The sequence below is a fragment of the Lynx canadensis genome, chromosome C1, assembly GCF_007474595.2.
Source record: "Lynx canadensis isolate LIC74 chromosome C1, mLynCan4.pri.v2, whole genome shotgun sequence".
In the NCBI taxonomy this organism is placed as follows: Eukaryota; Metazoa; Chordata; class Mammalia; order Carnivora; family Felidae; genus Lynx; species Lynx canadensis.
Genome location: NC_044310.1, coordinates 33,807,334 through 33,833,164, shown reverse-complemented (window position 1 = coordinate 33,833,164; position 25,831 = coordinate 33,807,334). Strand labels below are relative to the sequence as shown.

The 25,831-nt window shown below is 56.1% G+C and overlaps 1 protein-coding gene across 10 annotated transcripts in view; it reads right to left on the bottom strand.

Annotated features, from left to right (window-relative positions):
• The window catches only part of PTPRF (protein tyrosine phosphatase receptor type F), an 88,593-nt gene that overhangs the window by 40,503 nt on the left and 22,259 nt on the right, over positions 1-25,831 (bottom strand). For all 10 annotated transcript variants that reach the window (XM_030326100.1, XM_030326093.1, XM_030326095.1 and 7 more), the window contains 4 exons: positions 24,261-24,406; positions 23,952-24,093; positions 9,864-10,052; positions 897-1,007 (listed from right to left, as the gene is read on the bottom strand). In XM_030326100.1, coding sequence (XP_030181960.1) covers positions 897-1,007; positions 9,864-10,052; positions 23,952-24,093; positions 24,261-24,406 — 588 coding nt within the window. The remainder of the gene's footprint in view (positions 1-896; positions 1,008-9,863; positions 10,053-23,951; positions 24,094-24,260; positions 24,407-25,831) is intronic.

Below are 25,831 nucleotides of genomic sequence, written 5' to 3'. Positions count from 1 at the left end.
GTGGAGACAGTTTCACTTGTAATGATGTCCATCTGTGCGGGAGGGCTAAGTGAGGGGATATGGGGAGAAGCAGGGTCCCTGCTGGGCACTGTGCACACCAGACCCTGGGTGTCCTCAAGAAGGAGCAGGTGGCCGGCTTTGGTCACCCTTGGGCTGTGAGCAGAGCAGACACTGGACACTCCAAAACAGTCCCCAAGGCCTCTCTGCTGGGTATCTGGACTTGTGAAAATGCACAATCCATTAAGTCCCAGCAAGGAACACCTGAAACACAGTAGGTGCTCACCTGTAGGGGCTCACAACTACCTCAGACTGACCCTCTCTACAAGGGTCCTGGCTGGTGACAGAGCACAGCCGGCTCTTCCTCCAGGAAGGCCCTGGGCAGACCTGGCCTCCAGAGGGGCAGGTTCACCTGGCCTGGAGGCCTTCCCCCACCCCCACCGGCTGGGGTAGGCAGGACAGACTCGAGGAATACTGGGCCGGTATGCCCGTGTTTACACACAATCATGTATGCTCGCCTGTGCACACGCACACACACACACACACACACACACACACACACACACACACACTGACAGTGAGAAGTCTGCTTGGAAGGCTCAAGACTCCCGTGGGGCTCTGGGCCCACGTGGCAGGACCTACAAGAGATACAAATGCTCCCAAGAGCGGCTGCCTCCCAGAGGGCCTGCAGAGAAGGAAGGAAAAGTAGCGGTAGACACAGGGAGTCTGCCCAGTGGGAACGCTGTGACGGCTGTTCTTGCTGCGGCAGAAAGAGGTAGGAAAGGAGAGACTGGGCCCACGGCAGCCCCCACCGTCCACACCAAGGGCTCCGGACAACGTGCCCAGCAGGGCCAGTTCAGCTCCGCAGAGACAGGGCTGGGCTCTGCCTGCATGCTTACCTCGCACATACAGGTTGGCGGGGGCCGAGTAGCGTGTGCCTTTAGAGTTGGTCGCCACACACTCGTACTTGCCTTGGTCCGACTCCTCACTGCTCTCAATCTGCAAGGCACCTGTGGGGACACAGCGACAGAGGTCAGGCCTGGAACACAGGGAGGGGGCTTTGACAGCATTTGGGCTTGTGTTGACGAGATGTTGCAAAATCGGGGCCACGCCTGGGCACCAGTGTTGCTTCCAGGAAGCTCTGCCTGATGAGCCCACTGGCCTCCCGGCTGGAAGCAAGGGTCACACTCTGGAACACAATCCTGCTTGTCCTGCCCTGCAGTCTAGTAGGGCCTGTGGGCTGGGCCAGGGGCTCCATCACACCCCCTACCGCCCTGGAGTGTCCAGCCCTACAGCCCGTTTGCCAGTGAGCATCCCCATTAGTGCTCCCAGACCTACCGGGCCTGCCAGGCAACGCGGAGCCAGGCATAGGTGGGAGCAGCCTGTATACCTGGGGGCCTGGGAGCTGCAAGCATGCAATGGCTCTCACTGGGCAAGAGCCTGAGAATCCGCCGCCCGCCAGAAGTCCGCAGGAAGGAAGGGGCTTGCTCTGGGGGCCTGGTGCCCTGCTCACAGCACCCATCCTCTCCTCCCACCCCATCCCCACCCCACTGGCCCCACCCATTCCGGCTCCTCTCCTCAGCCTGGTCCTGCTAAAGTGCTTCGACCCACCACGGCTGCTGCATAATTCAGGAGGCTAATGGAGGCTGTAGCTCCCACTCGGGCCAGTGCCCTGAGGGGCTGCTCCGGCCGCAGACGGACAGACAGGAGCCAGGATTCGGTGGGGGGGGTGGGGGGGAGGGGGCGGGCAGCTGAAAAGGACCCCCACAGAGGTCCAGTTGTGGCAGGTACAGGTAGGGGAGCCCAAGGCAGAGGGCAGGCGGCAGGTGTAACCACTTGACTTGGCCACCCCCCAGCTCTGGCAGTAAACACTGGAAAAACACTGTTCATGAGCGCACACCAGAAAGCTGTCTGTGACAGTAACACCCCGAGGCACAGGCAACACCCCCTCCCTGGAACAAACCGACAGACAATCAAACCCACACAGGACAGCCCAACGGACACTTAACCCCATAGCACACAGCCTGACAGAAAACCGTCGCCTGCATGGAACAGCCAGGGTGACCCTGACAGCCCCACCCTTCCCAGGGAACGCTGGTTGATGGTCACCACACCCACACAGGACACAGACAGAACCTGCGGGACCCCACCTGACTGGACTGGTCAGGGGCCACAGGAAGAGTTCCACATCACACTCTAGTGGCCCAGCCCCCAGGGGAGGACCCCCACGGGTCCTGGCTGTGGCCTCTTCACTGCCTGACACCCCTCTCCCACCACCCAGGCCCAGGGCAGCAGGAGGAGCCCTGAATATGCAGGGGGCTGGGTGCTGGAGGTGGGGGAAGAGCCTTCGAAGGCTCAACCCCGATGCAGGACAAAGGGCTGGCCTGCTCCCTGGTCCTAGCCTCAGCCCTCCCCACTGGGTGTCAGGCAGCACGAGCATGAGGGCCCAGCGCACGTGCCAAATACCCATCTCCTCCAAGAACAGCCCTGTCGGGCACTCAACAGGTCATGTGTATGGGATGGATGGACGTTGTTACAGAAAATGTTCATTTGAGCAGGTGGGGTCAGGCCCCTGGCTAGTGGTGGGGTGGGGGTGGGGGTGCTGCACTGGGTCGGCTCAGCTAGGGAGTGAGGGGAGACACAGTGGCTGATGCCACAGGCAGGGATGAGAAGTAGTGCCTGGGTGGGACCCCTGCTGGGGGAGGAGGCTCCCCCCCCCCCCCGCCCCCGTGCTGAGAAACAGGACTGGTCAGGGGACCCAGTTCAGACCCTGAGCCTATATGCACACAGAAACTCCCAAACCTGGAGTCAACACCAAGTCCCAGCGGCAGGGACATGAAGAACTGGTACAGGCTGAGAGGATGGGTGGGGGGTCTGCAGGGTCAGTCCTGTCCTTGGAGGGTGATGGACAAGACGCCCCACAGGGAGGCAGCTGTTCCTCAGCCCAGCTTCTGTCCTGAGACCACCCTGGCCCTGGACTGAGGGGTCTAGAGGTACCCGAGGATGCTGAGAGACGTGTGAAGAGATGAAGTGAATAAAATCAGTGCAGAAGCAACCATTTTACAGCGTGGCTGCTCCAAGCCAGACACTGCCCAGACCCCTGTCTCCTCCTCTAACTCTCATGAGCCCTGAGGTGGGCCCTGGCCCCGATTTAAAGATGAGGAAGCAGACTTCTGAGAGATGGATTGATTTTCTGAAGGTCACACAGGTGAGTCAAACTCGCACCCAGATCTCTGAGTCCAGAGTCTGATTTCTGAAGCCCCAGGCTGCGGGGCTCTGGAAGCAGCCGGGGCTGGCAGGTCATTTGATCTGGTCACAGCAGACCCTGGTTATTCTGTGTTACTGCAGCACCTACACTAAAGTCTTCACTGCATGTTCCTCCTAGCGTGTGCTGAGCTAATGGGATTTACAGGATGGTCCTCACCCTGTCCTAGGGCCAGGAGGTTAAAAGGAAGTCAAGCAGTCATTGAGGGCCCCAAGAAAAAGGAGCTTCTTGGGAGGCAAGGCAAGGCCTGGTCACGCTGCCCCACTTCCTGGGAAGACTCTCCATCTGTGACCGGGCTTGGGGATCAGCACTTGGCTTCGCTGTGGGAGCTGACAGGGTCCCTTCTGTGGGGTTGGCCTGGAAGGCCCAGGAAGCAGGGCTTGCCATCCCCGAGGCAGGGCTCAGTGGAGTTATTTCTACAGTCCAGACTTGCAATGGATGAGTCCACAGGAGGGAATGACCAAGAGTGGAGGTGTGTGGTGGCCGGTGGTGCTGAGGGGACCGGAGCTGGAGATGAGGAGGCTGGAGAGGTCGGGATGGGCATGGGGGAGGTGACGGACTGGACGGGATGGAGTGGTGGTGACAGCAGTGGCGTGGCGTGGCGTGGCGAGATGCACGGACAGCATTCTTACCTCTGATTGGTGAACCACCTGGCGAGGTAATTTGAATGCAAATAAGATCAGAGAGAAGCATTAGTACAAAAGGAAGGAAAGCCACAAAAAGCCAAACCAGATAAAATAAAACATGAGAAAGGGCCTTAAATACACGGAGAAATCGAGGCCCAAGTTAGGCCGACGCAGGTGACAAGTGCGCAGGCACCAGGCTGAGCCAGGCTGAGTGCGGGTGAAGCTGTGTCCCCCGGGTCACTGGCACTGCTCTGAGGAGGTGAGGGAGGGTGGGGCCGGGGATATCGGGGCTGGAGGTGATGGGACTCAGGAAGGTGGAATCAGGGCTCCTGCAGACCCAGCTGGCTGAAGCCAACGAGGGGAAAAGTGAATAAAAGTCGTAGCAACCCCACTCCTTAAGGGCACCTAAATTTCACAGGTGGGTAAGATTTCAAAACAAAGCACTTACCAAAAGCAACCAAGGAGGTTAAGCACACAGAAAGGGCTAACGGGAGGACCTGCCATAGGCCACCACCACCAGGCCAGGTTTCCCTCAAGCAAAGCAGACATACCAGCCAAGCCCCACCATGGGACTTGGGGTGAACTTACACCCCAGTAGCAAACGCCTTCTACAGCCCACTCGACCCTGCTAAAAAGCGAGTAACTATTGAGTTTACCCCCAACCTGACTGGTGAGAGCCAGAGGCCGGTGTCCCCTCCCTGCCTGTTCAGTGCTTCAAGCCCAGAGGGCCAGACGCACACCTCCAAATGCCTGGTGCAGGGTGGTTACGAGGTCTGAACAGCTGCCTTCCCAGCAGGTGCCTCCTCTGAGGCTGTGTTCGGGCCCCATCTTCTACCTCTGCCTCATCCAGAGGAGTGAGCAGCCTCTGGGCGAGCCTGGGCCCAGGGCTGTCCACCCTGACCCTCTCTGCCCATTGCTACGGGAGGGAAATATGCCAAAAGACAAATCAAACACTGATTACTCTCTCATTAAACTCGATGACAACTGCCTAGGAGGAATTATCCATGTTCACACGGGAAAGATGAAACAAGCTGAGGAACAGCAAGTGACTTGCCCAAAGCCCAAGGTCACATGGCCTGTAAGTGAGGTCGCAGGAACTAATCAGGTCTGGTGCACAGCCTCCCCACTGCAGATACAGAGGCTGGAGGGGAGGTAAAGGCAGCTGCTGGGACCTGGGCTGGGGGTGTGAGGGGCTGCAGAGAGACTGGGAAGAACCATCATCACAGTGATCCTCCAGTCATGGTCCAGGGGACCTTTAGTGGCCCTGAGACCCTTTCAGAGGGTCCACAAGGTCAAAACTATTTTCATGATACTAAGAAGTTATTTGCATTTTTCACTTTTGTTGTCTTGTGAATATAGAGTGGAGTTTTCCAGAAGCTCCGTGAAGTGTGATACTGCAACAGAGCAAATGTGGAAGCAGATGTGAGAATCCAGTGACCATCTTCGATCAAGCCCCAAATTAAAGAGATTTGTTAAAGTGTAAAACAATGCCACTGTCCTCGTGAAATGTTTGCTTGAGGAAACATAATTATTTTTCATGAAAACATATCATTTAACATATAATGGTTTTTTAAAAAATAATTTTAAAGTTTAAATATTTAAAACCTTTTCAGTCTTAATATCTAATATGGTAAATGCTGACAGGAAAAACCTCCAGAAACGAAAGCTCCTTGAGATTCCCTAATATTTACAATCGGAGGTGCTAAGACGAAAAAGTCAACAGCCACTGATCTGCTTCTACAATGCTTGCTGGACATGGCAGGGGGTGGCTGTGTAAATGTCCCAGGACTCGGACCCCTAGCTTCTGGCCTCTGCTCTCCCCAAACCTAACCTGCTGTGTGACGAGTCTCTGGACCTCTCGGAAGAGTCATTTCTCTACCAAACCAAAAGAAGAATTTGCCTTACCATTTCACAAGGTGGGTGTGGGAGACTGGCAGGGACCCAGGAGTCTGCATTGCTCCCGAGAGGTGCCAGTGTGCTCAGGCCAAAGGGAAATCATGACCATGCACCGCCAGTGTGCCCGCCTGAGAGACCCAGACCCTGATGGGTGAAGACGGTTGGGGGGCAGGCTCTTCTGGTCAGAGCTGGGCCAGCCAGCAGAGTAGGGGACTGCAGGCGTCAGGCCCACCCTGAAGCCTGCTCCGCCCTTGGCTCTGGGTCCTATCTGCCAGAGCCGGTGGGCCTCCGCCTGCAGCCAGATGCTGGCATCTATGCTCAGGCCCTGTAGTCTCAGCTCAGGTTTCAGAGGGTGTGGAAGGAGGCTGTGCTCTGGGTGAGAACGTAGCTGTGTGGATCAGGTTGTCCTCGACGGTGATGAGATGGCGGCTTGCACATTCAGGCCACTGAGCAGAGCACGGGAGGTCTCCTTGGCGCCCTGTCCAGGCTTGGCAGAGCGTGTGGGCCACCAGCTCCTTTCAGGACCCGGCAGTGGCTCTGAACCCCACTTGGAGACTGGCCCCTGCTAGCTGCTCCAGTGACACCATCTGCTCCTGACTTGATTTCCATTCTCCCTGAACTTGTCTCCGTTCCTCCTGGGTCCACCATGGGCCTCGAGTTCAAATTCCCAACAGGCTCCTATGTCAGCACGTCATGTCACTTCAGTGAGGAAAGCGCCCGTGGAGCAGAGCTCACACGTGAGTAAGGCTCACACCAGCTGCCTTCCTCTCCAGCTCCTGTTCCGGGGCCATGCCCCGTGACATGTGCTGTAGTTCAGCCTGCAGGTGCCTGACAAGTTCTGGGGACCGGTCAGGGAGGGCCTGAGCTCTGGAGAGGATGGGGCCGTGGAACTCTGGAGGGCCCGCAGTGTCCAGCCACTCCCGAGGTCCCAGATTTGGTGTATGCGATACTAGAAGGCCTCTGGGTGACTGCACAGGGGGGCTCCCTGGCTCTGGATCTCCACGTGTGACCCCAAGTGACTCCCCTAAGTCAGCTGTAAAGTGGGCATGATAATCACAGCCTGTCCTACTTCTCAGGCTTGGGGAGAATCAAATGCAACAAAAGGCAGGAAAATACTTTGTGATCTGTCGGCGATGCGTAAACTGTGACGGTCCCTGTAAACGGCTGAGTGCTTGGGGGCCTGATTCCACTCCACTGAAGGGATATCCCTGTCACATGTGCAGGGCACCCTTTTAAGTGGTAACAGGACAGGGGCAGCAGCGACTGGAATGGAGGGCCAGGCAGCAATGGGGGAGAGAATCCTGTCTGTCACTACAGAGGTGGGATGATTGAGACCCCAAGGGTGTCATCCTAGGAACTGGACCCTGGGTCCACAACCCTCCAGGTGATGGCTTCCAGGTGGCAGTAAAGGTCAAACGAGGTCTTCCTCAGAGCTAAGAAGCAGGAGAGGTGGACATTGGTCTGCAGGAACAGGGCCCAAAGGTCACGTTCATGAAATAATTTATCAACAAGGGCTCAGAGATACCTGTCCTACAGGTAGGTTTGTGCTAGGAGCTGGGGAGACCTTGCGGCTGCACGGCAGGGAGCCAGACCCAGGCCCTCCCTGCAAGCGGCACCTAGCCTAAGTGAGCAGAACAAGAGCCAGGCAGTAACAACACAGGGCGGGTGGGTCCTGAAGGAGTAGGCCTTACTTAGGCAGAGGAGGGAGAGGCTTCATGATCTGGTGAATTAGAGCAGAGGACAAGGATGGGGTCAGGGTGGTTCAGGGCAAGTGGGGAATGGCCACCGGTAACAAGAGCCCGGTTCACGGAGCCCTCCCAGTACCCGAGGCAGCAAACTACAGTTTCCACTGCTGTCGTCTCACTTAGTGCTTACTGTCACTCCTTTTTAATGGTGAGAAAACAGAAGCTCAGAGCAGTTAAAGGACTTAACAGAACTGCTAAGTTGGGTAGCTGAGATGGAGGAGGTAAAGCTGGAGTTGTGAGCTGGGAAGATCGAGAGGGGTTCCGTGTGCCTTGTTCGGGAGCAGGTGCCCAGCCACTCAGGCAGTGAGAGGCCACTGCGGTTGTCGGAACATGGAGGCACCAAGGGGAAAACTAACAGCTGCTGGGGGACAGATTCCCGGGGGGGAGCCTGGAGGCAGGGAGGGCAGTGCTCAGCACTGCGATATGACCGAGGCAGCAGAAGGAAAAAGAGGGGTCCAACATGAGAACCATGTGGGTGATGAGAAGATTTGATTCTTCCTCAATGGAAGAGTCGGGGTGTGTCCCAGGTTTCGGGCTGAGGGGGCTGCCACTTGCCGGGAGAGGGTCAGGGTGGGGGAGAAGGGTGTGGCTGTTTGGGAAGGAAGTCACCACTCATGGCGGCCAGGGTGACACTAAGAAGGCAGATAGGTTTTTTTAGTCTAAAGCTCAGGTAAGCTGTGTGGTGCTGGAGAGACAGACCTAGGCATGCAGGAGTGGAGAGGCGACCTGAAGCTGCAGGAGCGGGTGAGCTGGCCTAGGGGAAGGCCCTGCCCATGGGGCAAGGGCAGGGTGACAAGGGCTCCCCGGCTGGAGGAAGGAGCAGGGGAAGGTGAGGCCTCTGGGAAGACAGGAGTGAGAGGGAAGCCAGGGAGAAGGGGAGGAGCAGCAGCCAGTGGAGTAACGGGCAGGCGCCGACTCACTGGGCAGTGAATGGGTGGCACAGGGCCTGGCATACAGTAAGCACTGCATAAATACTTGATGAACAAGCACGCAAGACAGTGTGCCTTCCCAGAATTGCTGCCACGGGCAGTCAGTGCCATTCTGGGGTGGAGGCCAGGCTTGCAGGGAGGACCATCTGCCTGTTTGGGGAGCCTGCCTGGGCGGACTGTGGGGAAATGCAGAGGAGCCGAACCATGCCGGCCACTGGGCAGCGCTGGGCAGCGGTTGCAAATGCTACCGGACCATTTCCTGCCTTGATTATGGCTGTTTTAATTAACTGCGTTACAGCTGCCTCCATCTTGTTGAGTTTTAATTAAATTAAATGAGCTAACACTTCGTAGGCCGTCTCAGGCGGCCATGGCTAGGGCCTGAATCCTGCCCTGTTGGGCAGCTCATCCCTCCCTCCTCCCCTGGGCACTGCAGGGGTGTCTACCTGATGGGAGATAGCAGGGAGGGGCTGGAACCCCAGAGAGTGGCAGGGGCACCTCTAAAGCCTGCAGGGCCCTGAAAGGGTTAGAGTCACGTCCTCCTTTGCAGTGTTGACATCACAGCTGACAGGCAGCAGGGGCTCTGGTTGGTGCCGGCCATCTTGCCTGAGCCCACTGGCCTGCAGCTAGCAGGAGTTTCTGAACCAAGGTCTATCGGTCCAGCCCTTGCTGGCGGCAAATGCAGAACGCAGCTAAGCTGATTCTGAGCCTCCTTTCCCGCCTGCGCCGTTCCCACAAAAACTGAATCAATTATCCTGGCGGGAGCCTCAGAGGTGGATCGATCAATGGGGCGACACCTCCTGCCTGGTCATGACGGCATCCTTGCTCCCGGGCCTCCGAGCTGGCTCGACTGAGATATCCAGAGGAGACAGGTGGCCCTGGTGGCCAAGGGATGGCAGCAAGTCCTCCTGGCTCTAAGCTCCTGAGGTCCAGCCTTTTGAAGCCTGATGCATAAAGCATCTTTGGCCTCTTTTCTTGGCTAAACCCTGCTGCCTGGAGAAGTAAGGAGAAGCATCACGAAGGCCCCCTCGCAGGCCAGGCTATAGGAAAAATAGAGGACGAACACCCATAGAGCACCCCTGCAGAGCCCAACGCTGTGCTGGGGCACATCACTCATGCTGCAAGGAGCCGGGATGGACCAAAGTCTAGACTCTGATGATCCCAGGAAGGTAAAAGAATCACCGATGACTAGACCTCGCTGTCCAGCTCTTTCCTGGGCCAGGTGGGCCTGTACCAAGATCTGGCCTGCCCAGTGGATGCCCTCTGCATGGCTCCAGAAGGTCGGCCCCAGGCTGAGACCTCCTGTGGCTCCCAGGTATCCAGGCCCAAGAAGGAAGGCTGTGCTTAGTTTCAGCTGGACACCTTTCCTAAAGTCTGTGCGGCCCCTTGTCCCTCACCCTTTGCTCACCTGAACGCAGCTGCTTGATGCGGCCATTGCTCGTGGCAGGGTCCACAGGGAGGAAGTCCTTGAACCAAGAGATCTCTGGATCTGGATTCCCGCCTGCTGCACACAGCATGGTGGCTGTGCGTGCCTTCTCCACCACCTTCAGCTGAGGCCCCATGTCGATGGAAGGGAAGCCAGAGGGCAGCTGTTCCTCTGCAGACAAAGGACAGACATGTGAGTTAGGGCTGGCACTGCCTGCCCTCTAGAACCGTCTGCCGTGGGCAGCTTCTCCTGACTCCCATGTTGGATGGCACCCTCAAGACCCCTGTCTCCCAATTCCTGACTTTTAAGGGTGGAGTCTGCTCCACATAAGGACTGGGGAGTCCTGAGTCCCACTACCCAGGCCTGCCCTTTCTGGGGCTCAGGCGGGGGTGGGGAGGGGCTACAGTGGGGCCCGTCCTGCCCTGTCAGGGAGTTTCCAGGTCTGAGAAACAATGCCTCAGAGGGGAGATGTCAGCACTTATCTCTCTGGGCCCCGGGAAAAACAAGGATTGATGCTCTGCTGGCCACAGCAGAAAGTGCTATACAGATGCTGGGCTGCACGTGGCCCACAGCTCGTACGGCAGCACCCAGAGCCACAACTGAGCCCAAAAGCCCCCTGTGCTGTCTAATCCCCATTCCCTCTTCTGCACGTGCAGTGTCCCCTCCACTGTTCACATCTAGCCTCTAGCTCTACAGCATAGCAGAGCCCCACATCACAGCCTGAATTCTGGATCTGACTCTGGGTACCCCCTGCCCTACCAATGACCCCTCACTCAACCCCTGGTCCTGACCCTGACCCATTCTCTACTGCAGTCGTGACCCTAACCCTCGTCCCTCACTCACTGGGGGCCGTGGTCAGGCCTGGGGACCATGTCAGAGCATGCGGAGGCTAAGGAGATAAAAAAACTCTATGAGGAGTTCACCAAAATTTGATGAAGGCAAAACCCTTCCCTGGCTGCCTTTTCCCATCTTGCCAGGGGTTGGCGACTCACATAAGAGTCAGTTCCCTGGAAGCAACAGGTATCAGCGCATCCTCACTCCTGCTGCACCTAGGCTTCTGCACACAGCCCCTGAGGGGCTGCCGGCACAGGCTCTGGACTAGCACAGGCCACATGGGGCTTAACCTCCACCACTAACTAGCTCTGTGACCTGGATGCATTACTAATCCTCTCCGTGCCTCCATTTATCTGGAAACAGGGTTCAAGTGCCTACCTTGTAAAGCCATCTTGAGGACTACATCTGATGATGTATAAGTGCTGGGCAGTGTCTGACACAGAACCTGCACCAATGAATATTAGCTGACGTTATCATTATAACTAGCAACGGTTAAAGCCACCAGGGCAGACAGGTACCAAGGCTAGGGCCTGGGGCTGGTGAGAGGTCCTCACCACCAGAGTGTGTGTGTGAGAACTGGGCAGAGTCTCTCCATCGGTGTGGACGCCAGGCACGCCCAATAGAGGATGGGAACACTGTCAGTCTTCCTCTGGGGCAGGGGGTGGGGGCAAGGCTCTGTGGTGGCAGCGACCAGGATATAGCACCGCCTGGACCTTCCTCTCTTGGGCCCAGCACAAGATGGATGTGTTGGGACACTTGCTGAGGTCAGGCTCCTGTGCCGGGAAAAAGGCACATGGCATTCTCAGAAGCGATTCTAGAAAGTAAAGGCTTGAAAGGCTGGTTCTCCCTCTAGACTCTCAGGGAACCAGGGGGACTGACTGGGGAGCAGGCAGGAGAGGAAGCTGGAGGAGCCCCAGTAGGCAGGGGCAAAACATCCCTCTATCTGCTGCTAAGATCCCAGGAGGGCTCTGCTAAGGTTCCAGCATCCCAAATGCCCTCTGGGGCATCCCAAAGGGACTGTGGCCCCCTCAGGAGAGGGGGGGGGTCTCAGGCTAGGGAGCAGTAGGATTCCCAGCACGGCCTTGCCTCCTCAGCCTCTCCCAGTAGCTGGCAGGATGCTTACTTCCCCATCTGCAGCCCTATAAATTCCAGATGTGAACCCAGCATCTCCTTGGCTGTAAATATGATCCCACTGTGTCCTGACTTTCAGCTCTGATTTTTAAAAGGAAAATGTTAAACAGTGGCAGGAAAAAGGAAAGTGGCAAGAAAACACGACTTGGGAAATACCAAGCAGGAAGCAGCCTCCTTTGGGTCTGCTGTCACTTGCTTTCACAGAAAGGCCCAGGCAGAGGCCCAGCCTGAGGGGCCCGCCCCCTACACCCTCCTTGCCCTTCCCAGCAGCTGGGGCACACTCAGGAGAGTGAGAGCCACCCTAACCCACCAGGGTGCCAGTCCTGAATCCTACCCTGCTCAGTTCCTCTGAGCAGTGGGGGCACAGGGGTGTCAGGGCCTGCCAGAGTTTGGGCCCAGGAGTCGGCTGGTCCCCATCTCCACCAGCAAGGTAGATCAAGGGAGAAGGGAAGAAGCGCAAACACCTGCAGCCCCGTGTCCCGGAATCTACTCTGAATTCCTAACACGGGGAAGGTCTTGGGGATTTACGCCAAATTAAGGACAATTAATTTTCCTCCCTCAATTATCGCGCCCTCAATGGCTCCGTCCTTGGCTCAGATCATGCCTCAGGCACTGCCGCCAGAGCCTAAAACCGGCATGTGTGAAGAGCTGTCCATAAAACAGCGGGACCCAAAAGCCAGTCCCTTGTGCCAACTAGGCTTCTAGGCAGAACTGGGAAGGCTGCAGTTCTGCACCTCCAGCGGGGGAAGCGTGTCTCACAGGAGGACTCCAGCCCCTCGAGAGTGACCGCGCTGCAGTCTCTTCCTTCTACGCTCCCCAGGAGGCCTCCGGCACATTCAAATGTAGCCAAGGTCAGCAGCTGTTTACTGATGCCTGTCGTGTGTCTGGCCAAGCTGGGCACTAGGCACGCTGGTGTAAACTGACCCATCCACTGGTCCGGCACATTTATTCCCTGCACACCCCCAGTACCCACAGGGATCAGGTCCACCATAGCCCGAAGCACTGAGGCTAAGGACCAGGGTGAGTCTTTCAGTCAGACTTCACACGATCACTCCAAACCCATCAGCAATCAGGAAAACTGAGGCTCGGATATGAGAAGTAGAAAGTTACAGTTATGGAGCATTTATTATGTTCCACGCACTGAGTTAAAATGCTTTAAAAAAATGAGTTAATCTTTGCCAAAACCCTATGTGGTAGATGAGTGAACGGGGGGGGGGGGGGGGGGGGGGGGGGGGGGGGCTTAGACACCCGCCCAAGGTCACACCACTAAATCTGAGGTAGGGCCGGACGACCCCCGGGGGTGGGACCCCGCCCAGGCAGGGCTGGGTCCTGGGCTCTCGGGAGGGGCGGCCCGGGGAGCAGCGCCACCATCCTGCCACATACCACGCCCTTCGACGGCTTCAGGGCTCTGCGCTCCACGGAAGCCCGCTGCACGCACCCACACCCCGATGTGTGGTCATCGAGTCCCCTCAAAATCTGTCCCCCCCGGCTGCGGGTGGAGGGAAGGGCTCCTCCCCCTCCAGGCCACCCGGTAACCATGGCAACGCGAGAGGCGGGCTCGCGGAGGAAGGCTGCGCGTGCCCGCGTCCCAGCGGGCGCGCAACCGTGATTGGTCCAGGCAGCTGCCGCCCCTCCGGCCCCCGTCTGGGTGGAGCGGGCGTGCCCCTCCCGGGACCCTGTTCCTCCACTCCAACTCCCCACCTCTCTGCTCCCCCCCTCCCCCTTAGGCTTCCTTCCCGCTCAACCGCCCAACCGCTCAACCGCTCAACCGCGTAACTGGGGTTCCCTACACCTGCCTCACAGGCTCAGCCAGGCATTTGCAGTTGTCTGTGCCTCTAGGGCGGAGGCCCTTCTATTCTCTGAAAAGGGGGTCCTTGGGAGAGAAAAAGAAGTCCATGGGGCCTTTAAGGGGCTTCAGAGGTACCAGGGAGCCTAAGTCTCTACAGCTGTCTGTGGATTTCACCTGCACGCACAGGTAGGGTGCGCACACATTCCCAGGGCTCTCCCGCCCAGGACCACTATCTGCGTACTTGGGGTGGGTGCGCAGGAGTACATTAATGGCTCCTGCACCAAACTGCACTGGTCTTTAGATACTGCAACGGGAGGTCTAAACTCCTTCCCTGCTGTCCCCACTGGGCAGAGGAAGATGACAGGGTGTGTGTGGTGGGGGGAAGGGGGTGGAGGGAGACTAAGGCTCAGAGAGGGGTAGACACTTGGCCGAAACCCCACAGCAATGGTGGAGCTGCTTCAAATCCATGACTCACCTGCTATCTGGGTGGCTTCCTGGAGGAGGAGACAGTCACAAGAGTACTAAACCCTTGAGCATGGGAGGCAGGAAGAGATTTCTGGGGGGAGGGAGGGACTGCCCAAATAAAGGCTAGGGGGAGGGTGGGGGGCCAGTAGGAAGGTGAGGCTGGTTGGAGCTAAGGCAAATGTTGGGGTCCTGACAGATGAGGCCAGAGTAGGGGTGGACAGGGGATGGGCTTAGGCTGGCTGCGATGGCTGGGGGAGGGAGGCTGCAGAGGCCCCTACAAAGCACACACAGGTTTCTTTGTCCAGCTCAGCCTGGATGCCTCAGGCTGAGTCTGGGCCAGAGGGAGGGGGCTGCACCAGGGAAGCTGACAGATGGAGACGCCTTGCAGGGTCCTGGGGCGGGCAGCACCGTCTGTCAGCACGACCTTCTCACCCGTGTTTACCCAGCTTCATGGCGTCTCCGTGCACACGCAGGCACACATCGGCACACACGTACACAGGCTCCCTGGGGTGGCACCATCTGCAAGCCTGACCTCCTCCTCTGTGCATGAGTGTTGGGCCTGGCCTCACCCTGTCTCTGAACACAGACACCTAGAAACATGCACAGCCAGGGACCCACAGAGATATACATGGCGAAAGAGACAGGTGCAAAAATAGAAACCTCCACACGCGTATGGAGGGGCACCTGCAGTGACAAGCACCTGTGGAAACAAGACTCATGCAAGCAGATCCAGAGGCAGTGCACACAGGCACTCCACACACATGTGGAAACATGCAGTCAACACGTATGCTGAGGCACGTGTACCCAGAGACATGGGAAATGCAGAGACGTGTAGAGAAACACGAAGGAACGTCATGAGTAGTGGGGCAGCTGGTTCCCCCAACCCCTGTGCACTCTAAGGAAACCAAGGCCACCTTAAGCCTTGTCCCTGAGGCAGCTCCATCCTTTGCAGGGTTGGGGCCAAGACACCACCTATCAATTCAGATGCCTTCCCCAGACCTACAGTCTCCCCGTCTCCCAGCTTCCAAGCAGTAAGCGGGGGCCTAGGGAGCCTTGGGCCCATCTTCCTTCACAGCTTTCAGTCTCCATTTTCAGCTTTTTCTAAGAGAAAACTCCCACCTCTTGCAGCACTCAGATTTCATCAAACTTGGCATCTTAAAAGCCTGTTTTGTTTTTGAATCTGAGCTGTTTGGGGCCTGTCAGCAGCGAGAGCCCAAGAGTGGTAGTGAGAGCGGAGAGCAGCCGTGGCCTCCCCCTCCTCCAGGGCTTCCCTGGCACCTCACACCACCCTACTCAACCTGGTTGGTGAGGCCTCAGGGCCACACACACTCAAGTGAATCCTGGGGCTGTCCCTGAGCACACACCTCAGCAGCACTCTGGCTTCCCGGGCCCTGGCCCAGGCTGGACTCGGCTCCTGGGGTTCCCCCACCTTGGCCCTACTCCAGGAAGATTCTTTTCATCCATTTACCCCCCTAGGTTCAGACCACAGACAGCCTCCCACTTACTCCTCAGACCCCCGCCCCCCCCCCCACTGCTTCTGGCCAGCTCACCAAGGTCAACCATGACTCCACGAGACTAAATTCAAAGGGCACTTCTCAGTGTTCATCTCGCCTGACCTCTCGACAGCACCCCGCCCCACTGACCACTCGCTCCTCCTTCACATGCCTGTCTTCTCTCCATCCCCGCAGCCTCACTCCAGGTCTCTCTCCTACCTCTCAAGCCCCTTCTCACCAGATTCCCAGGGACCACCCCGCCACGTGCTGCCCCCCAACATGAAACATTAGCCAGCTGGGGCTCCATCCGGGCCCTCTTCCTCCCTCTTGGCTCTGGCTCCCTGAGATTTGCCATTTCTCAGCCTTCAAAACTCCATTTTCAGAGGTCCCTTGAAGTGCTGGCCAATCTGCACAGGCCTCCTGGATTCTTCCGCCTGGATGCCTACACACGCCTGATACAACAGATTTCTAACTAGACTCGTTGACTTGCCCTTTCAGACCTGGTCCTGAATCGTAGAAAATAGTACCACCATCTACCTGGGCCCAGAGCCATAACCCACAGTCTCCCACCTCCCCAGTTCCATAGTAGCCAGGCAGGTCACCACTCTTTCTCCACCGCTTGTAGCCCATTCTCCCTTCCTCCCCTTCCTGCTGCCGGGGTTTAGGCCATTACTGCCTGTAAGGCTGCCCCAATCTCTCGCTGGTCTCCTTTCACCCTGCTCTGCACCCCCAGGGACCTTTCTGAAGCATACATTTGATCATGTCATTCCTCTGATTAAAATCCTCTCTCCCCAGGCAACCAGAGGGAGGCACCTTACTAAGGATGGAGACTGCACACACGGGGGCATTTAAAACCTCCAACTTGGCTAGCTATTCCCAGAGCTGCTGGGCTCCACTCTGTGGTCATGAGTCTGTGGGAGAGGGGAGCCAGAAAGGAAGCCAAACACATAGTAGGGCCTTGTAAGTATCTCTGAGTGCAGGAGTGGGGGGGGGGGCAGGCTGGGCGCAGGGGAGGTGCCTACTGCCTGTCTAACAGAAGAGGCAAGTGTACTGCCTATACCACAGGAGGACCACTCAGAAGGGAGTCCACTTGGGCCCTTGGAGAAGGATCAAAACCAGAGAAGATGGGGGATTCTAGGTACCAAGAAACCCAGAGCCTGACCTTAGGCCCTCCTGGCAGTGCCCACCTACCTAACACCTCTCCCAACCCCATGCCTAGGGCCCAGAACTTTCCAGGAAATGGCTGCAGAGCCTCATGTCTGCGGGGTCCCAAATGCTACAGTGGTCATGATGGGGGATGGGAGGTGTGTGGAAGGATAGGTCAGAGAGACCAGAGTCACTGGAGCAGAAAAGCATGTAGGTCATGCCTTGGCTGTGAGGGGAGGGGCAGGAGCTGGCCTGGGTTCTAGGCCTTCTGTGGCTGCCAATTAGGGCGGTGACAGGCCCAGCTTCTGCAAAACCAGCCTGTTACCCAGACACCTATGTAGGCAACAGGGAGAGGGCACAGCCTGCCACTTGGGAAGTCATCCTCTGCCTGTGGTAGCTCTTTATCCCAACGACCCCAACCTCAAAGCCAGGACTGGGCCAGGGGCAGGGAGGAGGGTGGGGCAGGGAGTGCTGACTCCCTGGGAAAACACCCACCCGTCCTGAAAGCAAGCTCCCTTCAGGGTCTGCTCTGGGTCCGGCACAGCCCAGGATCTCAGGACAGGGTCATAGGTTGCCCATCAGCCCTCTTGTCCCTGAGGCTGTTTCCAAAAGGACTGAGTATGGGGGTGAACAGTGAGGGGGGGTGGTCTCAAGAGGTCCTTCATCACCCCACAGGTCCCAAAGCCAGCCAGGGTCAGAGCCACTGCAGAACCCGGGGGTCCAGGCCCAGCACCGACTGACCCCCTACCCCAGTCACTGTCCCACTTGCCTAACGGCATCCCCTGAGCCTATCACAAAGTAGGCAAGACCAGACACACTCCATGTGTGGCACCTGTGGGTGGTATGGTTCTGGTCAGTCGACTGGGTGAAAAAAGGTGAAAGGCAGCCTGGCCTTGGTAAGAAGAGGGGAGGAAGAAGTGGGGTCCCAAGGTCTGGGCAGGATCTCTATCTGGTGCACCCTCCCTCCTGGCCTGGCTGCACAGGAAGTGCTGAGGAGCTACTGTACTCGAGAACAGGTCAGCCTGACCACTCGGTCCCACGTTCATCCCTGTCCAGCCGTCCTGCCTGCCAGCAGCTCTGAGCAGGGAACCCGTGGGTCCGAGAGACGATGAGCCCAGATGCAGCCTCTCTGACCATCCCCCCGGTGTCAGACCGACCCCCACACATTCAGCTCAAGATGCTTGTCGCCCACCACACCCCAGACACACACTAATGCGTGCACACACACACAGACACTGCATGGTGTGGAGTGTATACCACCTACTGTATACACACCCCCTACAGTGCTCATGGGCACACAGGCACGCACACAGGCACACACAGTCTGCTGCGCACCCCATGCTGTACATGTAGCACGTAAGGCACACACCCGCTGCATTAACACCATGCCACGCACCTCACACAATGCCTTACCCAGGCACACGGGGCACCCACAGCACACGCAGGGTGCCTGTCATCTGCTGCATCCATGATCACAAGGCAAACGCTGCCACCTGCACTCTGAGCCGGGACCCTCCGGGACAGAGTCAGAAACAGCCCATTCCTGCTCTTGGGCTCACCCGCCCCCCCCAAGTCCTCCACCTCTCCCCCCGCCCCTTCCATGGCCCTCCAGAACCTACCCAAGTCACCAGGGCCCTGCCCACATCTCTGCTGTCTGGCCTCCTCCGGGGCTTTCCTGACCACTGTCCTGCCTGGCTTGGAACCCACTGGCTCAGCTGAATCGTAACCTCCAGAATGAGCTCTAAGACCCTCACTCCCCCCACCTCCTGGAGGGAAAGGCCAAGAAGCAAAGCCTGCCTCCCCTCCCCCTCCCTCCAGAGGGAAAATGTCAGATTCTCTGTCTCAGTGGCGGCAGCGGGCGGGTTGGAGGGGGAGTGATTCAGCCGCTGCCTCAAGAGTGCGGAGTGAGAAGAGCTTTTCCTGCCATTACCGGGCGAGGGAGAGGCTGGCGCGCTAATGGCTTCAATTACCACTCAGACAGGAACACTGGGCGGCAGGGCCCTGTGCTCGTCACAGCCTGGACAGGCTCACCCCCAGTCAGCTTGTGCTGGGCACCCCTACCCCGTCCACAGCCATGGGTGTGGGGGGAGGGCAGGCAGCCGGCTGCACACCACAGGGCAGCTGGGGCACATTGGGCCACACCTGGTCACACGGGGAGTGGCAGTCCTGTTGGGGAGCTGGGTGCAAAGGCCGGGACCAGGGAGAGGCTCAGGGAGCCTTAGGCAGTGTGGGGTGTTTCCCGAGCCACGTATGGGGGAGGCTGGGCCTGTTGCGGAACAACACAGGACAGGGGGGAACAGGACCAGACTCGCAGGCCTGGGCTCCCTTTTGGGGGTACACCAATTCCTCCCCTGAGCCAGGTCGCCGCAGGCGGCCCTTAGCCCCTCCTCTGAAAAGCCCAATGCGCAGTAAGCATGACTGTGTACTGGTGCTTTGGGCCTACATGCAGTGTGTGACACCGGAAGAGGACTCCACTCTTATTCCTGTCCCCCAAACCAGCTTCATCCTCACCCCAGGCTTCCTGAGAACCTGTGGTGGCCTCCCGGGATAGGCCCTGGCTCCCCTCCCAGTCACACTATCCTTTCTCCCTGCTCCCTCCACACCCCCCAACTTTCCAGGCCTGCACAGGAGGGCAGGGAGGGGTGGGATGGTCGCTGTCTGGGCTGCTTCCTCCTGGCCCCACCTCCTGGCCCCTTTGAGGCCTCCTACTCCACTCCTTTCTGCCAAGCCAGGAGCCTGGTCAAGGTTACACAGACCAACACGGTAAGTCAGCATTTCATCTTCCTGGATGGGTGTTTCAGGAGGAGGAGGGGCTCAGAGCTCCGCCCTCACGGGGGACAGGAGCACAAGCAGGGCAGGGACCTGCCCCACACTCACCACAGACCTCCTCCCACGGCCCAGAAACACAAACAAACCCCAGACCCCTGCTAGAGAAACCTTCATTCAAGAATGCCCCTCAGGACGGAGGGGGTCCCTCCAAGTCTGAATCCCCTCACTTTCCGAGCCTGAAAGACCAGCTGTATCCTTCCCAATCCTTTAAAAAACAAAGCTGTCCAGGGCAGTGGTGGGGTTAGGAGAGTGCCCACAAAGGAACAGGGGCATAGGCAGGGGCCGGGGGGGTGGGGGGGGGCGGGGATTGGAGAGGGGTGGATTTCTCTTTCAACACTAACCCAGAGGTCCTCTTTCTTCAACACGACAGTCTCAGAAGATGCCCTCTTGGGCAGGAGCCACAATTCTGGCCCTTCAGCCAGATGCCTGGATGCCAGGGTAGGACAGAAGGCTCCCCGCTGGGGCAGATGCCAACAGGAGGGAAGGCAAGGCTGAACTACTTGTTCCCTGGTTAGAGGACAGAAACTGAGCTCAGGGCACTTGGCAACCAGTGGTCCTGGCCCAACGCCTGTCCTCTGGGGCCCTGCTCCACAGGGGAGTCCCCTCCATGGGAATGGACCATGGGGCCGCATCACCTGGATGATGCCATAGGAGCCAGGTACTGCCAGGATGTACAACTTCCAGCACAATAGCAGCTACCGTTCGCTGGATCCTGCAAGGTACTTTACATCATATTCAATCCTCCAAATCAGCTTGGGCAGTAGGTATTACATCCCCATTTACAGGTGGAGCAGATGAGGCTCAGAGGCATAGTTACTAGTCAAGGGCACAAGGTAAGAGAGGAAGTGGTCTGGAGCCCCTGCTCTTAACCACTGTCTTCCACTGCCCCTCTAAACTGGAGTTCCCCCCATCCCTCACCGCCCACAGGAGACACACAGGCACAAGGAAGTTACTGAATGGATGCATGCAAACACATAAAGCCATAGCGTAAAAATGGCCAATGTGAAAAGATGTTCAACTGCTCTTGTAATCAAAGAAATGCAAATTAAATTGAGATGCCATTTTTTGCCTATTAACTTGGCAAAGACTTTTTTTTAATGATAATTCCCACTGCTGGTGAGGATATGCAGAAAAGAGGCCCTCTTATGCCCTGCTTGGTGGGAGTGTAAACTGACACAATCTTCTGGAAATACTGAAAGGCTTAAAAATTCATGTGTCCTTTGATCCAGCAATTCCACTTCCATGAATCTAGAATAAGGAAATAATCAGGAAGGTGAACACATCTGATCTGCAAGAAAGTGTATAGCGCTTTATAAAAGCAAAAAAAAAAAAAAAAGGGGGGGGGGAACAATGTATGTGTCCAACAATAAAGGAATGGCCAAATAAACTAAGGTACTTCATGTGATACCTACAGCCATTAAAAATAATGATACAGAATATTTAACGGTGAGGAAGATGTTCATGATGGGTTACGTTAAAAAGTGGTCTACAAATGAGGGGCACCTGGCTGGCTCAGTCAGTGGAGCACATCACTCTTGATCTCGGGATTGTGAGCTGGAGCCCCACGTTGGGTGCGGAGATTACTTAAAATCTTGGAGGGGCACCTGGATGGCTCAATCAGTTAAGCGTTGGACTTCGGCTCAGGTCATGATCTCACCGTTCATGGGTTCAAGCCCTGTGTCAGGTTCTTTGCTGTCAGTGCAGAGCCCACTTCAGATCCTGTCTCACCTTCTGCCCCTCCCCTACTTGCGCGCGCGTGCTCGCTCTCTCTCTCTCTCTCTCTCCCAGAAATTTATTTTATTGGGGCGCCTGGGTGGCTCAGTCGGTTAAGCATCCGACTTCGGCTCAGGTCATGATCTCGCGGTCCGTGAGTTCGAGCCCCGCATCAGGCTCTGTGCTGACAGCTCAGAGCCTGGAGCCTGCTTCACATTCTGTGTCTCCCTCTCTCTCTGACCCTCCCCCATTCATGCTGTCTCTCCCTGTCTCAAAAATAAATAAACGTTAAAAAAAAAAAAAGAAATTTATTTTATTAAAAAAAATTTTTTTAATGTTTATCTATTTTTTGAGAGAGACAGAGACAGAACACGAGTGGGTTAGGGGCAGAGAGACAGGGAGACACAGAATCCGAAGCAGGCTCCGGGCTCCGAGCTGTCAGCACAGAGCCCGACATGGGGCTCGAACTCACGAGCTGTGAGATCCTGACCTGAGCTGAAGTTGGGCGCTCAACCGACTGAGACACCCAGGCACCCCTCAGAAATTTTTTTTTTAATTTTTTTTTTTTTTCAACGTTCTTATTTATTTTTGGGACAGAGAGAGACAGAGCATGAACGGGCGAGGGGCAGAGAGAGAGGGAGACACAGAATCGGAAACAGGCTCCAGGCTCCGAGCCATCAGCCCAGAGCCCGACGCGGGGCTCGAACTCACAGACCGCGAGATCGTGACCTGGCTGAAGTCGGACGCTTAACCGACTGCGCCACCCAGGCGCCCCCAGAAATTTTTTTTTAAATAAAATCTTGGGGGAAAAAAAAGCAGTCCACAAATCATTGGGCAGGGCACGATCCCACTTTTCTTATACAATTGACCCTCCCACAACACGGGTTTGAACTGCACAGGTGCACTTATATGTGGACTTTTTTCAATATGGCATAGGACTATATTTAAATGTATTTTCTCTCATGATTTTCTTTTAAGTTTATTTTTTTAGTAATCTCTACACCCCATGTTGGGCTTAAACTCACAACCCTGAGGTCAAGAGTTGCATGCTCTACTGACTGAACCAGCCAGGCACCCCTCTCTCGTTTTTCTTCTTTTATTTAAAAAATTTTTTTAAGTTTATTTATTTTGAGAGAGACAGAGACAGTGTGAGTGGGGGAGAGGGAGAGAGAGAAGGAGACAGAATCCCAAGCAGGCTCTGCACTGCCAGCGCAGAGCCCAATGCAGGGCTCGATCCCACAAACCATGGGATCATGACCTGAGCCACGCCGAAACCAAGAGTCGGATGCTTAACCAACTGAGCCACACAGGAGCCGCTCTCATGATTTTCTTAATGAGATTTTCTTTTCTCCATCTTGTTTTATCCTAAGAATACAGTATATAATACATATATAAGAGATGTGTTAATTGACTTTTATGTTATTGGCAAGGCTTCCAGTAGACAGACTATTAGTAGCTAAGTTTTGGAAACGTCAAAAGCAATATGCAGATTTTCAACTGCTTGGCAGTGGTGGGGAGGGTTGGCAAACTAACCCCTGCACTATTCAAGGGTCAACTGTATATATAATGCCTGCACAGAAAATGGGCAAGGAAAAAACCAAATGTTACTGGAAGAGGCAAAATAACATCTGATTTTTACTTTTTCCTACGTGCTATTTCATATTTATCAAATTTTCAACAGCCAACAGGTATTGTTACTGCAATTTTTTTTCAAAAAAGGCAACAATCAAGGCTCTATTTTGAAAATACACACAGACATATTCAGACTGATGAATCCATTGTGGCTGGGGACTGATCATGTCACTCCCTGGCCCATGGCTTCTTACATCCCTAGGAAAGTGTTCAATTCTTAGCCTGGGCCTGTGTGATCTGCCCTCTAACCTCCCCAGGTCCATGCTGAATGGTTTCTCCCCCGGCTTCTCTCTGTGCCCTCGAGCTCCACCCATCCCCCAGACCAAACTGAACTACTCAGAGTTCCGTGAAAATTCCCTTCTCTCCTCCCTCTGGGCCTTGGTATATGCAGATGCTGTTATTTCTGCCTAGCCCGCTACCCCAGCTCCTACTTATCCTTAGGACTCAGCTTAGATAACAGCTCCCCCTCCTCTGTGCTCTCCTACCCCCCTGGCTGCCCCCATAGGACTTACTGGAAACTATATCAAGGGCAGGGCCCTGGTCAGATGCCCCCTGGACTTTACAGCAGCATTAGGGAGTATTTGTGAATGAATGCAGCAACCATCAGGTGAGAAGACACTAAAATCCACCCACAGAGTCCTAGCCTCCAGCCTAGGGCCCTGGTTCATAAGGGAACACACCTCTCTGAAGCCCACTGCCCCACAGGACAATCAGATCCACCCCTACAAGCCAAGTAACCCAAATGATACATAATTGCAGCCCCACACCTCAAATCAGACCTCAGACCCAAACCCTACCAGAGCAATGCCATGGCTCAACAGGATATAAAGACACAGCTGGCCTCGGCGCAAGCCAAACAATCCAGGCCAGATCCAATGACCATCCCTGTCCACTTCTGACCTTTGCTGATGCCAAGATGGCCAGTTTTCCTTTCTGCCAAACACACACCCGCCCATGGCAGGGACGGGGCTGGCTGACTGGCTCTTCCCACACGTCATTCTACCCACCCACCATGCCACGTTCCTCTCCAGCACGTACCTTCGAGCACTGAGAGCTTGGCACTAGTGTTGATCTCTCCCAGACTGTTGGTGGCCGTGCACTCGTAGATGGCTTCGTCTCGTTGCGCCCGCAATGGCTGGATCCGCAGCACGGACCCTGCCCCATCATCAAACTCAATCACCTGCCAGAGGAGAGACACAGGGTCACAGTCTGCTCAGGATCAGACATCCTCCCACCTCCAAAAGGCCCCTGAGGAGGAAGACCAAGGAGAGGGGATGTAGGACCAGACCCCAGAATAGGATAGGCAGACCCTGAACTCTGCCAGCCCCTTCCTACCCAAGGTCTTACCTCAAAGCGCTGGGAGCTGACTTTCTTCCCCTTCTTCATCCATGTGATGCGTGGCTTGGGCTCCCCTGTGGCTTGGCACACAAAGGAAGCCACTCCTCCCGACAGCCCAGTCTGGTCCTCAGGGACTTTAATGAAGACAGGTTTGCCTGGAGAGATGGAGACACCAAGTCACCATGACACAGTCACCACCGACATCACCAACACTCCGCAGGTGGCAGTCATGGGGGGGTTGTGTGTGTGTGTGGCAAGATCTATAAAGAAAATATGAATAGTGACACCTAACCCTTACACAGTGCTTACTATGTGCCAGGCACTACTCAAAAGAACTGTAGTATATGAGGTGGGTGCTATAATCACATCGCTTATAGAGAAGAAAATCAAGGCACAGAGAGGCTAAGGGATTTGTCTAACATGACACAGCTGGTTAGTGGCAGAGCTGAGATTTGAACCCAAGAGTCCTGTGTCTGGAGTCCATGCTTTAACCACTATACTACTCTGTCTCCCATCCCCCATTAGTTCCAAGCAAGAGGACAAAGGCATGCTGAGTACTGCCTGGAAGAGCCCCAGCACCTCTCAGACTGGTCCCTCCCCCACTGCTCTCCATCTGGGGGATGGTACCTCCATCTACCCCAAGGCTCAAGCCAGAAACCGTGATTCCTCCTCTCTCAGCCCCCACACACCAGCAGTCCTGAAAGGCCTAGACATTCCACCTCTTTAAGTGTCTCTGGACGTCTTCCCAGGTGAATGCTTTCCTGTAAATCTGCCCCGCCCCCACCCCCACTGACTTGGCTATTGCCTTCTGATAGCCTGTACATCTCCCCGGCGTGTCCACTGGGAGGTGGGGGAGGGGAAGGAAGAAGGGGGCTCAGACACTGTACTGTCATGCCCATATCACCTTGGTACACACACCAGGGCTGACCTGGAGCACCTGTCCCTATGAATCCCACCCCCTGGCGGGGGTCACAAGACCAGAGAAACCTGCTTTTCATTAAGATGTAGCAACGCCTCGTTAATCCTGACAGAGGATCCATTTCCTATTAATCAGGCCAATGAACAGCTCCAGAAAGGCTAATACCGTGAGAAATGACCTTTCAGACCACCTGCTCAGTACCAATGAGCCCAGGCCTGACCTGATCTCTGGCACAGAAACACGTGTGTGCAGTGATGACCATCCCTGCTAAGCACCCACTCCGCACCAGGTACTTTATCTCATTTAGTCCTTCCTCGTTGTTATCCCCAGTTTACAGGCCCAGAAAGGTGAAGTCACTTGCCCAAGGTCACACAGGCAACGAGTGGCATTTCCGAGGCTTGAATTCAAGCCTGACTCCCAAACACCTGGTACAGAATAGTGGGGCTTTATGAAAAGCAGGGTCAGTGGTGTGCTGGGGGAAGCCGGACCAAAGAAGGTGGAGGGGTGAGCGGGGATGGTGAGAAAGTGGAGAGAAGAGTGCAGTGACCATTTAAAGGAGACTGGTTGTGATGAGAAGCCACAGAAAGGATGGCACCTACAGGGGGTAAGGGGTCCAGGGAGGCTTGGATCTTGGTTTCTTTTTTGATTTCCTAAGACGTGA